Raw genomic sequence first — 16,327 nt, 5'->3', positions numbered from 1 at the left:
AAAGAACAGGGGAAGCCTTAAAACGGTAAAGAAAAAATTGGGCATAGGCAAAAACCAGATGTATGCGATAAGGTAAGGGACAAGGCAGGCAACGTCATCACGAACATGGACAAGATAGTCAAAGTAGCCGAGGAGTTCTATACAGATCTCTACAGCAGCCAAAGTAGTCAGGATCGTAATGAGATTGGCGGTAGGGAAAAACAGTCAGACGTTCCACCAGTGACGAATGACGAGGTCAAGAAAGCATTAGAAACTATGAAAAGGGGGAAATCAGCTGGAGAGGATCAGATAACTACAGATTTGTTAAAGGACGGGGAGGATATTGTGCTAGAAAAACTGGCCACCCTGTATACGCAGTGCCTGGTGTCATCGACGGTACCGGAACCATCATCATCATCATCATCATCAGCCTGATTATACCCACTGCAGGGCGAAGGCCTCTCCCATATCTCTCCACTTAACCCGGTTCTGTGCTAGCTGCATCCACTTGACCCCTGCGAACTTCTTAATCTCATCCGCCCACCTAACTTTCTGCCGCCCCCTGCTACGCTTTCCTTCCCTTGGAATCCAGTTTGTTACCCTCAGCGACCATCGGTTATCCTCTCTTCGCACTACATGTCCTGCCCATGCCCATTTCTTCTTCTTAATTTCCACTAGAATGTCGTTAACTTGAGTTATTTCTCTGACCCACTCTGCACGCTTTCTATCTCTTAATGTTACCCCTACCATTTTTCGTTCCATAGCCCTCTGGGTTGTCCTCAACTTAAGTAGAACTCTCTTGGTTAGCCTCCACGTTTCAGCCCCATAGGTGAGTACAGGCAAGATGCAACTGTTGTATACTTTCCTCTTGAGCGATACCGGTAAGCTGCTAGTCATAATCTGCGAGTGCTTGCCAAATGCGGTCCATCCCAATCTTATTCTTCTTGTTATTTCCTTTTCATGGTCCGGATCTGCGGTTACTACCTCTCCTAAGTAGATATATTCGCCTACTACTTCCAGTATTTCGCTACCTAATGTAAACTCCTGTTCCTTCCTGAGGCTGTTGAACATTACCTTAGTCTTCTGCATATTGATTTTCAAGCCTACCTTTCTACTTTTCCTGTCTAGGTCATCAATCATTATTTGCAGTTCATCTCCCGAGTTGCTTAGCAAGGCAATGTCATCAGCAAATCGCAGATTACTGAGGTATTCTCCATCTACCCTTATCCCTAACTGCTCCCATTCCAAGTCTCTGAATACTTTCTCTAAACAAGCTGTGAATAGTACTGGGGAGATTGTGTCTCCTTGCCTAACACCTTTCTTTATGGGAATTTTGTTACTTTCTTTATGCAGAACTATGGTTGCTGTGCAGCCACTATATATATCTTCCAGCACTTTCACGTACGGCTCGTCTACCCCCTGATTTCGCAATGCCTGCATCACCGCCGAGGTTTCAACTGAGTCAAATGCTTTTTCGTAATCAATGAATGCTATGTATAAGGGCTGGTTATATTCCGAGCATTTTTCTATCACCTGATTGATGGTATGGATCTGATCGATAGTAGAGTACCGTTTCCGAAACCCTGCTTGATCCTTTGCTTGATTGCAGTCTAAGGTTGTCCTGATTCTATTAGCGATTACCTTAGTAAATACCTTATACGTAACAGACAGTAAGCTGATTGGTCTGTAATTTTTAAGGTCCTTAGAGTCCCCTTTCTTGTGAATGAGGATAATGTTTGCATTCTTCCATGCTTCCGGTACCGTCGATGACACCAGGCACTGCGTATACAGGGTGGCCAGTTTTTCTAGCACGATATCCCCTCCGTCCTTCAGCAAATCTGTAGTTATCTGATCCTCTCCAGCTGATTTCCCCCTTTTCATAGTTTCTAGTGCTTTCTTGACCTCGTCCTTCGTCACTGGTGGAACGTCTGACTGTTTTTCCCTACCGCCAATCTCATTACGGTCCTGACTACTTTGGCTACTGTAGAGATCTGTATAGAACTCCTCGGCTACTTTGACTATCTTGTCCATATTAGTGATGACGTTGCCCGCCTTGTCCCTTATCGCATACATCTGGTTTTTGCCTATGCCCAATTTCTTCTTTACCGCTTTAAGGCTTCCCCCGTTCTTTACAGCATGCTCAATTTTCTCCATGTTATACTTCCTTATATCGGCCACCTTGCGCTTATTGATTAGCTTTGATATCTCGGCCAATTCGATCTGGTCTGTTGGATTGGAAGCTTTCATACTCTGCCGTTTCTTAATCAAATCTTTCGTCTCCTTAGACAGCTTACCGGTATCCTCTCTAACTATCCTACCACCTACTTCTACCGCGCACTCAGTAATGATATCTCTGAAATTATTGTTCCTTGCCTCTAGGGTAATGTCGCCATCTTCAGTTAGAGCTGAATACCTATTCTGTAGCGAGATCCTGAACTCTTCTGCCCTCCCCCTCACCGCTAATTCGTTGATGGGTTTCTTTCTTACTAATCTATTGCGTTCCTTCTTCAGATTTAGGCTAATTCGGGACCTCACCATCCTGTGGTCACTACATCGAACTTTCCCGATTACCTCTACATCCTGCACAATGGCGGGGGTTGAACACATTATGAAGTCGATTTCATTTTTAGTCTCTCCGTTAGGACTTTTCCATGTCCATTTTCGGTTCTTCCGTTTGCTGAAGAAGGTATTCATGATGCGTAAGTTATTGCGCTCTGCAAATTCAACTAGTAATTCCCCCCTGCTATTCCTAGAACCAATGCCATAGTCACCTACTGCCTTGCCTCCCGCCTGTTTTTTCCCTACCTTGGCATTGAAGTCGCCCATTAGTACAGTATACTGCGTCTTTACTTTTCGCATTGCCGATTCTACATCTTCATAGAAGCTTTCAACTGCCTGGTCATCATAACTACATGTAGGTGCATAGGCCTGTACAACCTTCAGTTTATACCGCTTATTAAGCCTAATTACGATGCCTGCAACCCTCTCATTAATACTATAGAATTCATCTATATTACCCGCTATATACTTATTGACAAGGAAACCTACTCCTAGTTGTCGCCTCTCTGGTAAACCTCGATAACACAGTACATGCCCATCCTTCAGTACAGTATATGCCTCATTCGGCCTCCTAACCTCACTAAGCCCTATGACATCCCATTTCATGCCCTCTAGTTCCTCTAACAGCACTGCTAAACTAGCTTCACTAGCTAGGGTTCTAGCATTAAACGTTGCCAGGGTCAGTTTCCAATGGCGGCCTGTCCAGCGGAGCCAGGCTTTCTTAGCACCCCCTGCTGCGTCACAGGTCTGACCGCCGCCGTGGTCAGTTGTTCCGCAGCCGCTGGTGACTGAGGGCCGGGGTTTTATGGAGCCGGAACCGGGGAAATGTGGCATTTATGGAGCCGGAACCATGGAAGAATGCAAACATTATCCTCATTCATAAGAAAGGGGACTCTAAGGACCTTAAAAATTACAGACCAATCAGCTTACTGTCTGTTACGTATAAGGTACTGGTAATCGCTAATGGAATCAGGACAACCTTAGACTGCAATCAAGCAAAGGATCAAGCAGGTTTTCGGAAACGATACTCTACTATCGATCATATCCATACCATCAACCAGGTGATAGAAAAATGCTCGGAATATAACCAGCCCTTATACATAGCATTCATTGATTACGAAAAAGCATTTGACTCAGTTGAAATTTCGGCGGTGATGCAGGCATTGCGAAATCAGGGGGTAGACGAGCCGTACGTGAAAGTGCTGGAAGATATATATAGTGGCTGCACAGCAACCACAGTTCTGCATAAATAAAGTAACAAAATTCCCATAAAGAAAGGTGTTAGGCAAGGAGACACGATCTCCCTAGTACTATTCACAGCTTGCTTAGAGGAAGTATTCAGAGACTTGGAATGGGAGCATTTAGGGATAAGGGTAGATGGAGAATACCTCAGTAATCTGCGATTTGCTGATGACGCTGCCTTGCTAAGTAAATCGGGGGATGAACTGCAAATAATGATTGATGACCTAGACAGGAAAAGTAAAAAGCTAGGCTTAAAAATCAATATGCAGAAGATTAAGGTAATGTTCAACAGCCTCGGGAAGGAACAGCAGTATACGTTAGGTAGCGAAGCACTGGAAGTAGTAGGCGAATATGTCTACTTAGGACAGGTAGTAACCGCAGATCAGGACCATGAAAAGGAAATAACAAGGAGAATAAGATTGATATGGAGCGCATTTGGCAAGCACTCGCAGATTATGACTAGCAGCTTGCCGGTATCGCTCAAAAGGAAAGTATACAACAGTTGCATCTTACCTCTACTCACCTATGGGGCTGAAACGTGGAGGCTAACCAAGAGGGTTCTACTTAAGTTGAGGACAACTCAGAGGGCTATGGAACGAAAAATGGTAGGGGTAACATTAAGAGATAGGAAGCGTGCAGAGTGGGTCAGAGAAATAACTCAAGGTGCCGACATTCTAGTGGAAATTAAGAAGAAATGGGCATGGGCAGGACATGTAGTATTCAGAAATGTGGCATTTCTGAATACTATGCAGCACCAACTAGCCCCTCAAGCCGTTATTTTGAGGACATGTAGTGCGAAGAGAGGATAACCGATGGTCGCTTAGGGTAACAAATTGGATTCCAAGGGAAGGAAAGCGTAGCAGGGAGCAGCAGAAAGTTAGGTAAGCAAATAAGGTTAAGAAGTTCGCAGGGGTCAAGTGGATGCACCTAGCACAGAACCGGGTTAATTGGAGAAATATGGGAGAGGCCTTCACCCTGCAGTGGGTATTGTCAGGCTGATGATGATGATGACCAAACTCTTGCAGCTTTTGTTCTTTGTTTTGGTATTCTTTGATACTTAAGTGCTTTAACTATTTTATTGCCACATTCTAAAAGTGAAAGCAGCAGTATTTCCCAAGTAGATGTGCCATTGCCGCTGTGATTGCTCGTTGCTACCGTAAACGTCCCTCTCACGTCAGTTTGTTTTTTATCGTCGTGAAATTTGAGGGATTCTTCCAAATTTTCAGTAATTCAGCACTAGCAGAGATAATCAGTGCCGTGAGTTCATTATATCAAGCTCAACCGCTGTGACATGTTCATTACATGGAGTTTTCAAATACACGCACTTCAATGGGAGTGTTGTTGGGGAATTGAAGAACTTAGTAATATAGAGAAATTTGCTACATGGAGGTTTGTTACATAGAGTACACTGTACACCTCGTGCTTGACGCATGATAGCCTTCATTGCTTAATCACCAAAAAACAGAACAAAACACATTTTATTTGAAGCCGTTTTGGTACTCTCAGTCAAAGTTTTAACAAGATCTATGCACCTTAGTTAACGACATATTCTGCACATGATTTAACGAGCATGGCAGTCAATTGTTCATAGATCAGCATTGAGTTACTACAGTAAAAGCTCGTTAATTCAAACTCGAAGGGGCCGAGAAAATTGTTCGAATTAAGCGGAGTTCGAATTAACAGTCGGGCACTGGAATGAGCGCCGTCGTGGCCCACTGTGCTGGCAGAGCCCACATGTTAACTCATTACCATGAGTAAAGAGGGCTAGGCACTACTGCACGTTTACGGAGGGCGATTTCGATAATTTTTGCAATTGAGCCGCAACGGCGAATGAACGGGACTAATCGGTCAGTCATGCGCTGCAAACAAGAACCGGAATGCATTCGTGTGAGTAGCGAGCTTCAAAACATGTTTATTTACACGGAAAAATAATCGGTAATGTGCGTTTGCTTGCGTTTCTTGTGCCGCGACTCCACAAGCATCGACTGCAGCTTGCCCAAGAGTTCCAGCGCAGGATCCGAATTCTCATCGGCAGAAAAGTATCGTGCAGCGAGATCGAGCGCCGACGCTACTTCACATGCACTAGGGGGTGGCACCGGATCGTCGCCTTCGTCGAACTCTTCATCGCTTTCAGCCGTGTTCGCCACCCGTGAGCCCTGTGGAGCACATGCAGCCGCGATTATATCCTCATCACTCAAGGGTCCAGACGTCTCCACACCATTGTCAACGTTAACGTAGGCTTCAAAGGCGACACCCTCCGACAAAGCCGCGTAGCCACGGTCGAGCACGACGGAGTCATCATCAGACGAAGCCTCTGCTACCACCGCGCTGCATGCTTCTGGGGCGTCACCGAAGCCACGCTTGCGCAAAAAATTTTTGATAGTTTCTGGCTTGACGATATTCCACGATGATGCCAGCATGTGGACAGCTTCAAGCAAATCGATGTCGTACGACTTGCCACTGTTCAAACAAAGAAGTCTCTCTAGGAGGTGGCGCCTGTATAGCATGTTTAAGTTCTGAATAACTCCAAGATCCATAGGCTGGAGCACAGAAGTCGTGTTTTTAGGCAAAAATGCCAAGCGGATTGCTGTCAGTCCACTCATGTCACAATGAGCTGTACAGTTGTCCACAAACATGAGAACATTCCTGTTCTGTGCAGCGAATTTCCTGTCTAGCTTGCGCAGCCAGTCGGTGAAAATTTCCCGTGTCATCCACGGCTTTTTGTTTGCGGTGTAATCAACAGGAAGCGTCTTGATGCCTTTAAAACAGCGAGGCTCCTCTGCCTTGCCGATCACCAGCAAGCGGCACCGTTCCGTGCCCGTCGCATTTGCGCGCATCATGACGGCGATTCTTTCTTTGCTTCTCTTTCCGCCAGTACAAGTGTCGCCTTTGTAAGTGACGGTCTTGTTGGGGAGCAATTTGAAATACAGCGCCGTCTTGTCAGCATTAAATACATCGCTGAGCGCATAATCAGCGAGGAGTTCCTGCATTTCATTGGAGACCCACTGTTCACACGTTTCCTTGTCGACTTCAGCTGACTCCCCACAAACGTTTCTAAATGTCAGCCCGTGACGCGCCTTGAAACGCGACAGCCAGCCTTCCGACGCGCTGAACTCGCTGATGCCCATTTGGCTGGCAAAGACTGCAGCCTTCGCAGCAATTATGGGCCCGCTTAACGGAATGTTTCGGCTGCGAACTTCTTTTATCCATGCCATTACGGCACTCTCCACTTCGGGATGGGCCGACGTCCGTAGCCTTTTGCGAGAGGGCTCCATAACGTCTTTACGAAAGGCAGCACTGATCGATTCCTTCTTCCTGAGACACGTTGACAGCGTGCTCTTTTTGATGAGGACACCACGTTCCACCTCACTCAAAATCTCCATTTTCGTCTTGAGGTCCTTTGCCGTGTATTTACCGCGGTTTGCCATGGCTGTCACAATCGATGAGTCGTCGCTGGCAAAGCGGTGAGGCTACGAAAATGGTAAAACTTGGACCACCGTGGTACGAACAAATGCACGACACCGGCAACTGCGTTGTGCACACGTGACCACAGGACAAAAAGAAAAAAGGCTTGTCAAAAGCGCACCCAGCAACCGCGGTGCAGCCAAAACCTGCAACGGCTTGCGCCGGACCGTTGGTGTGATGGAGCCTGGCAGCACCCGGCAGCGAAAACCTGCTACGGCATGCACCGGAATGCTCGCTGTGACTGTCGAGTGCGCACCTCGTCTCGCGCGCGCCGGCATGGGCCGACTTCTGTCTGCGAGGAGCTGTGTGAACCACGGGCTCCTAGTTCGAATTAACCGTTGTGGATACTGGCATCTTCGAATGATCGGGCATTTTCTTCTATTGAAATACATAGGGCCATGCCGGGACCCGAGCGTCAGTTCGAATTAACTGTAAGTTCGAATTAACCGAGTTCGAATTAACGAGGTTTTACTGTATACAGTTTTGCCCACAACGTCATTGTTTGCAGACGTCGACTACCAAAGAGAGAACGAGGCTACCACATGGAAACATAAAGTTTTAAATGGTTCTGCCTTTTGTGTGAGTTCTACAGCTGGGTATTTGAGGATGGAACTTTCTAGTGAACCGAGCAAAAAAAAAAAGTTAAAAAAGTCAGTAGACTGTCTCTTGTGGTTTTACTTAAAAATGAATTTGCTGTCAAGAAGTGGAAAAAATGACCCAGTGCATGTAATATTTACAAGAGGAAACATAAAATTTGTTTTGCAATGAAGGGTCCTGGTGCTAATAGCCCTGTTGTGTGCAGGGCATCCGGCTGGTGCTGGCTGAGAGCTATGAGCGCATCCACCGCAGCAACCTGGTAGGCATGGGCATTGTGCCCCTGCAGTACCTGCCGGGCCAGAACGCGCACACCCTGGGGCTCTCCGGCAGGGAGCGCTTCAGCCTCTCTCTGGGCCAGCACCTGTTGCCTGGCCAGAAGGTGACGCTGCAGGTCAGTATCGTCACATGTTTTGGCTGTGCTCAACACAAGGCTGATTGTGAGATTAGGCCCCATAGGCAGTTACAGCAATAGCAATGTAGAAAGAAGCACTCTGCAAACGTTTGCCTTGGTTGCATCCCGAATCACAAACCAGCAGCTTTGGGTAGAGGCAAACAAGAATCTCCTTCTGAAGGGCCTCTAATTTTATTCAGAGCCTGCTTGTGCTAATATAGCATAAATTTATTTGACTGCTCTTAAGGGGAAACGCCCCTCTTAAAACTGTTTTCTTTATTTATTGGTGGATCTGATTGAAACTTGCACTGTTAATATATCTTCGCATGCTCATTTCAAATATTTGATTAGTTTTCTTGTAGATGAAGTATTTTTCAAAATATTGCCTAATTCATGGTCTTCATTTGGAGGTGAGTTAATTACTAAACACTTTGTAGTATGATGAGAATAGACCTGCCAGAGTGATCTAGAAGGATCATACACTGCCGCTAGCCAGTGCCGCTAGAAGAGTTTGACCCAAAGTTACACTAAGTCAAACTTTTATGACTTAAAGCCCAAGTTGGCACCTAAAATTGATAATTTTGTAAATGTTGCCACATAATAACTACATATTTTAGTCCTATTTCTCTGTCCAAGGGTTTTTCTTTCTAACAAGACAAGAATGAGAGCTATAGCGCAAATAGTTTGAGATATCTCTCCTCCAAAAGTGCAGCACCCTCAAAATTGCAGTTTTGAGAAAACAAGGAAAAACATTTCACAGTATCTAGATGTCAATGATTGATATGTCAACAAAATCAGAAGCAGGTCGAAAGTAATTTAAAGCAAAAATTAATGGCCTATGCCAATTTGAGCCAAAGTTATGCAATAGGAAACCTTTGAAAGGAAAGGTCCATTTGGGTACCCAAGACAAGATAACCTTATCAGTAAATTTTCCTTTGTGGTCACTGCATTTACCTTTGTTTCACAAGACTGGCAGGATTCCCTTTTTAAAAAAAAATTATAGCAACAGCAAGAACAGGACCAGAGATATTGAGCTTCTCCAAAATTGCAGCACCCTCAAAAATGCTGTCTTGAGAAAACAAGGAAAAACATTTCAGAACATGTAGATTTAAATTATGACAATGTCTGTCATATCAGTATTATCAAAAATTGTTGGAAAGTAAATTAAAGCAAAAATTAATTTTCTATACCAATTTGAGTCAAAGTTACACCATAAGAAAATAAATACTCAAAGTAACGGTCCATTTTGGTGCCAAGACAAATTTTTCAGTAAATTTTCTCTTATGGTTATTACATTTACCTTGGTGTCAAAAGATCATGAGGTTAGCTTTCTAGCAAAAGAAAACTGTAGCAAGAGCAGGACCAGAAATATTGATCTGGTGACTGTGTCCAAAATTTAATTTTGAGAAATCGGCGAAAAATGTCTTGGGCATATTTTTGAATTAGCAAGGCTCAGCAACTTGATAAAATGAGTTATGACTGGTTTTTGTGTGAATACACCATTTTCCATCGAGATAATTGCCCCTGCATCTCAGAAGTAAATTTATTTCGACAACGTATGCCATTCCGCATACTGCATGTGGCGCCGTTTCGCGACTGCCGCCACGCCACTAACTTTTCCGAGGGTTTGATCTTTCGCGCCCATGAAAACTGCTTAGGTATCACTTTTTCATCTGCATCGTCATGATTACGATGCTCGTTCGCTCTCCTATCTGTCATGCGGAGAACCATCGGAGCACCAACGCCCTTATCGGCCCATCGCGGAGCGTCGGCGCTTCGTCGCTGATTGCTGAAAACATGATGCCGCATCACCGGCACGGCTCTTCGGTTTTTAGGCTAGCATTGCGCTCGAACTTTAATTTTCCCCGTTTTACCCCTTGGCCATGACAATGGAACGTCGCTAAACCTAACTACGGGACCTTTTCAAAATGGTGCCAAGCCACAAGCAGTTGACGCCGGCAGCCAACCAAAAGTGGTCGTTTGGTTCACATGCGCACGTGTTTCACACAAATTTGTCTCTCTGTTTTCCGCTTCGGGTGTTCGCTCACGGACGCAGATCGTGGCATGGGAATAGCTTGAATCGCGATCTTTCGAACAAGACCAAAATGATGCCGGTGGAGCACATATTTCTCTATCTGCGGCCGATCAAAACTCAGTGCGATTTGACCTCAATTTAAAGGGGCAAACGTTTAGATTCGCAACTTTGGAGCGCTGTAACGTGCGAAATAAGCAGTATTTTTCAACCTAAATTTGCAGGTAGTTGTGGAAACGTCTCGGGACCGCGAAAATAAAGAAATAAAAAAATCTATTCTTAGACTGATTTGCAGCCGCAAAGAGTCCAGTCCAACCTTAAGGGATGTTGAGGTGAAACTGAAATGGTCCTGCAATGATACCTGACCAGTTTATAAGAACAAAAAGGCTCCATTTGCAAGCAGTGATCATTTACGGTGTTAGCAGTACAGGACAGGGTTTGCAGTTCTGGGCCACCCATGGTATGTGGGCAGTCACAGCACAATTGATGGCTGCCAGCAGTGCTGTTTTATTCTTGCTGCGCAGTCCCATGAGCTGAGCTGTCACAGTATGTCACACCCTATGGGCATCAAGGACTTCTTTTGAATCAAGTGGCAGAGAAACTTTCTTTTACTTATTTATTCAATGCTTCCAGCTACCTCTTGGTGACTAAGGCAGGCTTCTGGTTTTTCACAAAAGGGTTGGTAATTGTTCTCTTTCTTGACTGGACACTGACCTCGCCCTCTATCGAAGTGAAATCACTTGGGGTGTACAAATAGTATTTTTTGGTTCAAGGTGAACAGTGGTTTTTTTTTATAATTTTTTTGTCCAGTTTCAGCGCTGCTAAGGGTTGCATGTGGCAGAGCTCGGCAGTAAGCAGGATAACGTGAACAATTACATGGTTGTGTTTAAACTAGTCTTTAGGAGAGCTGAAACCTGGGTACATATTTTCAGAACACTATGGTGTCTTCTTCAGAAGGACCTGGAAGGTTGGCCTCAGCTAATTCAGATGCTGAACTGCTGATAGAGCAGTGCTAATGCTGTTTCATCACTTGCACTGAAAAGCTTTCATTTTTGTCGCTTTTCTGCTTTCTTCAGGAGTGCTGCACAGTTAAGGGGCTGTCACTTGCGAAAGTTCATTTTAATCAATCAGCACATGTCAAGTGCTCGTCTTAGGTGGAGTTTTCTTTTGCTGACTGTATGGGTTACTAAGCAAATGTTCTTACACTGTACATATTAATGTCAGTCTGCCATATCCACTAACCACAGGAGAAAAGTGCCAAAACGCTTTTATGTGGAATGTCGGTAATATGACCAGATTTGTTGGTTCGGGGGTTGACCTGTGCACAGCTGAGTGACGGCCGGAGCATGGAAGCCCTACTGCGCTTTGACACGGAGGTGGAGCTGGCCTACTTCCACCATGGTGGCATCCTACCTTATGTGCTGCGCCAGATGCTGTGATCCACCACCTGTCTGCTTTTTCCATCCACCAATGCTGTCTCCAGTTACATTGAACAGGAATGGTTAATAAATATGAAGCAAGCCATGTTGGTCTTTTTACAGTGTGTATCATGGGTGAGTTGGTTTGCATACAAGAACTGCTGAGGCTACAACTTAGCTGAGCAGTGGCATAGGAATTATTTTTCTGCTCAGGAACTGAGAAAAGGCTTCTCTGGGTGTCCTCATCATCATGTATTTTCCTTGTGGACTTTCCACGTGCTGTCGCAGGTATTCACTGGCAACATTGGGTAAATGAAAACGTTCTGTGCACCAACATATCACCATGAGGTAAAATATAAACAACACGTTGGCTTGGTAACTGCAGCAAATGCCATGCAGTGTGACTGTAATAGCAGGAATTGTTGAAATGCTTTTAAGAACGGAATTGTCTAAACCTAGCTGATTTTGCTAAACAGGGTGCGCACAGGTGCTTGAAACTTTGAATACCATTGAATTACGGAAGTCTGTTTTCAAGGCCCTTAAAAACCTTGAATTTATGACTGGTCCTTGAAGATTCTTGAATTCCTTGAATACAAAATTTGAACTGGTGTTTTTCGTCATGAAAACGTTTTTGTTGCTAAACTGTTATTCTTGACTGAGTTCTGAATGAACTGGGGGGAGGAAACGTATCGATTTTTAGCCTATTTAGCGCATTCTCGTTAGGTGGCTGGCAACACTGCAGTGGGCGCGCGGCTGCGTCGTCCCATCGCTATCGCATCGCCATCACTCACCGAGCCCAACGTTTTTAGATAGGTTTACCGAGCCGTGCGGCCGTGTCTACGCTGGCGTTGCCCTAGTGCTTGCATTTTTGGAATGAGCGTGGCTTCTGCCTGTCACGCACGTGATATTTTCATATGTGACACAATGCCCGGAAAGAGCAAGTTTCAGGCTACGTGGCTCCACCATGATGAATACAAGCAGTGGATTGCGCCTGATACAACGAGTCCGCATCGGGCTAAGTGCAAGCTTTGCGGTAAAACTGTGGATGTGACTGCCATGGGTGAATCCGCTTTAAAAAGTCGCATGAAAAGCGGAAAGCATATTGGCGCAATGAAGGTAGCGCGTTGAAAAGGTACCTGACGCCGGTCGCGGTAGAGCAGTCTACTGGCACGTGTTCCTCGCAGTCGCCAAGCCTAAACGATGCTTGCAAAGCGCACGAGCTTGTCACTGACGCTGAAATTCTTCGGACTCTGAAAGCTATATTTAATTTTTTTCTGTGCAATAGAAGCAAATCTGCGTAGTGTTGTTTTTTTTCTTTGTGGAATAAATATTTCAGACGTTTTGAGAGCACTGTTTGAAGATCTTTAACATGGAAAAAAAAAATTAAGCCCTCGAAGGGGGTCTTGAAAATCCCCCTATGGGGGCTTGAAATTCCTTGAATATCCTTGAATTTTTTTCTTTGCCACCTGTACGAACCCTGTGCTATAAGACGACGAGAAAAGTTTGAGATAAAAGGGCGATATCTGAACGTTTCCATGCTTTTAAGCCGTGTAAAGTATGTGCAACCAGCGGAATAACTGAAAATGTGTGTCATCATCATCATCAGCCTGACTATACCCACTGCAGGGTGAAGGCCTCTCCCATATTTCTCCACTTAACCTGGTTCTGTGCTAGCTGCATCCACTTGACGCCTGCAAACTTCTTAACCTCATCTGTCCACCTAACTTTCTGCCACCCCCTGCTACGCTTTCCTTCCCTTGAAATCCAGTTTGTTACCCTAAGCAACCATCGGTTATTCTCTCTTCGCACTACATGTCCTGTCCATGCCCATTTCTTCTTCTTAATTTTCACTAGAATGTCGGTAACTTGAGTTATTTCTCTGACCCACTCTGCACGCTTCCTATCTCTTAATGTTACCCCTACCATTTTTCGTTCCATAGCCCTCTCAGTTGTCCTCAACTTAAGCAGAACTCTCTTGGTTAGCCTCCACGTTTCAGCCCCATAGGTGAGTACAGGCAAGATGCAACTGTTGTATACTTTCCTCTTGAGCGATACCGGTAAGCTGCTAGTCATAATCTGCGAGTGCATGCCAAATGCGCTCCATTCCAATCTTATTCTTCTTGTTATTTCCTTTTTCATGGTCCGGATCTGCTGTTACTTTATGTCCTAAGCAGACATATTCGCCTACTATTTCCAGTACTTCGCTACCTAATGTAAACTGCTGTTCCTTCCCGAGACTGTTGAACATTACCTTAGTCTTCTGCATATATATTTTCAAGCCTACCTTTCTACTTTTCCTGTCTTGGTCATCAGTCATCATTTGCAGTTCATCCCTTGAGTTGCTTAGCAAGGCAATGGCATCAGCAAATCGCAGATTACTGAGGTATTCTCCATCTACCCTTATCCCTAACTGCTCCCATTCAAAGTCTCTGAATACTTCCTCTAATTTTTTACTTTCTTTATGCAGAACTATGGTTGCTGTGCAGCCACTATATGTATCTTCCATTACTTTCACGTACGACTCGTCTACGCCCTGATTTCGCAATGCCTGCACCACCGCCGAGGTTTCAACTGAGTCAAATCCTTTTTCGTAATCAATGAATGCTATGTATAAAGGCTGGTTATATTCCGAGCATTTTTTTGTATGGATATGATCGATAGTAGAGTACTGTTTCCGAAAACCTGCTTGATCCTTTGCTTGATTGCAGTCTAAGGTTGCCCTGATTCTATTAGCGATTACCTTAGTAAATATCTTATACGTAACAGACAGTAAGCTGATTGGTCTGTAATTTTTAAGATCCTTAGAGTCCCCTTTCTTATGGATGAGGATATTGTTTGCATTCTTCCATGGTTCCGGTACCGTCGATGACCCCAGGCACTGCGTATACAGGGTGGCCAGTTTTTCTAGCACGATATCCCCCGCGTCTTTTAACAAATCTTTAGTTATTTGATCTTCTACAGCTGATTTCCCCCTTTTAGTTTCTAATGCTTTCTTGACCTCGTCTTTCGTCACTGGTGGAATGCCTGACTTTTTCCCTACCCGCAAATCTCATCACGGTCCTGACTACTTTGGCTACTGTAGAGATCTGTATAGAACTCCTCGGCTACTTTATCTTGTCCATATTCGTAATGGTGTTGCCCGCCTTGTCCCTTATCGCATACATCTGGTTTTTACCTATGGCCAATTTCTTCTTTACCGCTTTAAGGCTTCCCCCGTTCTTTGCAGCATGCTCAATTTTCTCCATGTTATACTTCTTTATATCGGCCACCTTGCGCTTATTGATTACCGTATTTACTCGCGTAATGAACCCACCTTTTTTCCAGATAAGTTGACATAAGTTTGGGGGGAGGGTTCATTACGCGGGGAAAAAAAATTTAGATATTTTTTAGGTCGAAATTTCATGTCACAATGAAGATAGGAAAATCGCAATCCCAACCTTACCTTTATAGTAAAAACACGTACGCGATGAATGTGAATTAAAAATTCATTTTTATTTTTATGCTGCTGGCTGCTTATGGTCTGTGTCACTCGGGCTCGCTATCTGAATCCACGCTTCAACTCATATCGCTTGCGACTTCGTCGGCGTCGTCGTCTTCCCACAGCGCGTCGTCTTCACTGCCGTCGAGGCTGTTGGAGATGCCAGTCTTTTTGAAGCTGCGGACGACCATCTCGCTGGGAATCACACTCCATGCTTCTAGAATCCATCGACAGAGCATGTCGATGGTGGGCCTTCTAATCTTACCTGCGGGAGTCAGGTCGTGGTTTCCCGCGGCCATCCACTCTGTATAGGAGGTATGCACGTGACGTCATCCGCTAGGGGCGCTAGCGGCCAGCGCAGAATTCGCCATACGCGTGGTCGTGTGTGTGGGCGCCGCACCCAGCCGCAGTATTCAACTCGTTCTGATCCGTGGGGTAAGCCTTTCGTGCCATTACAGAATTTCTGCGTGCGCCAGCGGAAACCATGCGAGCGAGTAGATACACCCGTGGACTTCGTGGAACAAGAAAAACGACTGCCTGGACAAAATGTTTGACTCTGTGAAAACACCGGCTCGTACGACCGCGGTAACTTCGTCGAGGTGTGTCGTGTACTACAAGACCACTGCTTCGCGTTGAATTCCCTGATATCGGTGCCTGCCATGTGAAGTGCGGTCTTAAGTTTTGCGACAGGTGAAGAAATTAAAACGTACTAAGCCATGAATGTGTTTTAATTTTTGGCAAGAAAGCGAGGCCAAGAGCCACACGTGCGTGAGGGTGTCAATGACCGGCGTGCCGTTTTTAGAGGTGAGCACATTGCGACGTGTCTGTTAATTCGATTAGCTAACACTGTCACCTCCTCCAACTTGCAAGTGACATGTTACAACTTTATCAAGCGTTATCGCTGCACATTGCGTCGTTGCGAACCTAGGTTCCATGGATTATGTGCATCTCAAGCAGAGCTACGTTCAGTTCAATTCAGTCGTGTCCGACTCTTCGTGACCCTATGGACCGTGTCACGTCACGCTTTCCGGTCTCTCACTATCTTAACATCACATAACTTCATCTGCAGTGCCTCGAGGATGCCATCTAACCATCGCGTTCGCTGCCTACCCCTTCTCCGGCGACCCGATACTAAATGTGTAAAACATGCTCTCTGGGTGTGCCGT

The 16,327-nt window shown here is 45.2% G+C and overlaps 1 protein-coding gene across 2 annotated transcripts in view; it reads left to right on the top strand.

The window, feature by feature from the left end:
* The window catches only part of LOC146187581 (cytoplasmic aconitate hydratase-like), a 192,992-nt gene extending 181,203 nt beyond the window's left edge, over positions 1-11,789 (top strand). For both annotated transcript variants that reach the window (XM_084607747.1, XM_084607748.1), the window contains 2 exons: positions 8,048-8,233; positions 11,594-11,789. In XM_084607747.1, coding sequence (XP_084463873.1) covers positions 8,048-8,233; positions 11,594-11,704 — 297 coding nt within the window. In that variant the 3' untranslated portion in view covers positions 11,705-11,789. The remainder of the gene's footprint in view (positions 1-8,047; positions 8,234-11,593) is intronic.
* Positions 11,790-16,327: the final 4,538 nt, after the last annotated feature.

This window comes from Amblyomma maculatum, chromosome 6, assembly GCF_055883805.1.
Source record: "Amblyomma maculatum isolate TAMU_Amacu chromosome 6, ASM5588380v1, whole genome shotgun sequence".
Classification (NCBI taxonomy): Eukaryota; Metazoa; Arthropoda; class Arachnida; order Ixodida; family Ixodidae; genus Amblyomma; species Amblyomma maculatum.
This window is presented reverse-complemented; position numbering and strand designations above follow the sequence as displayed.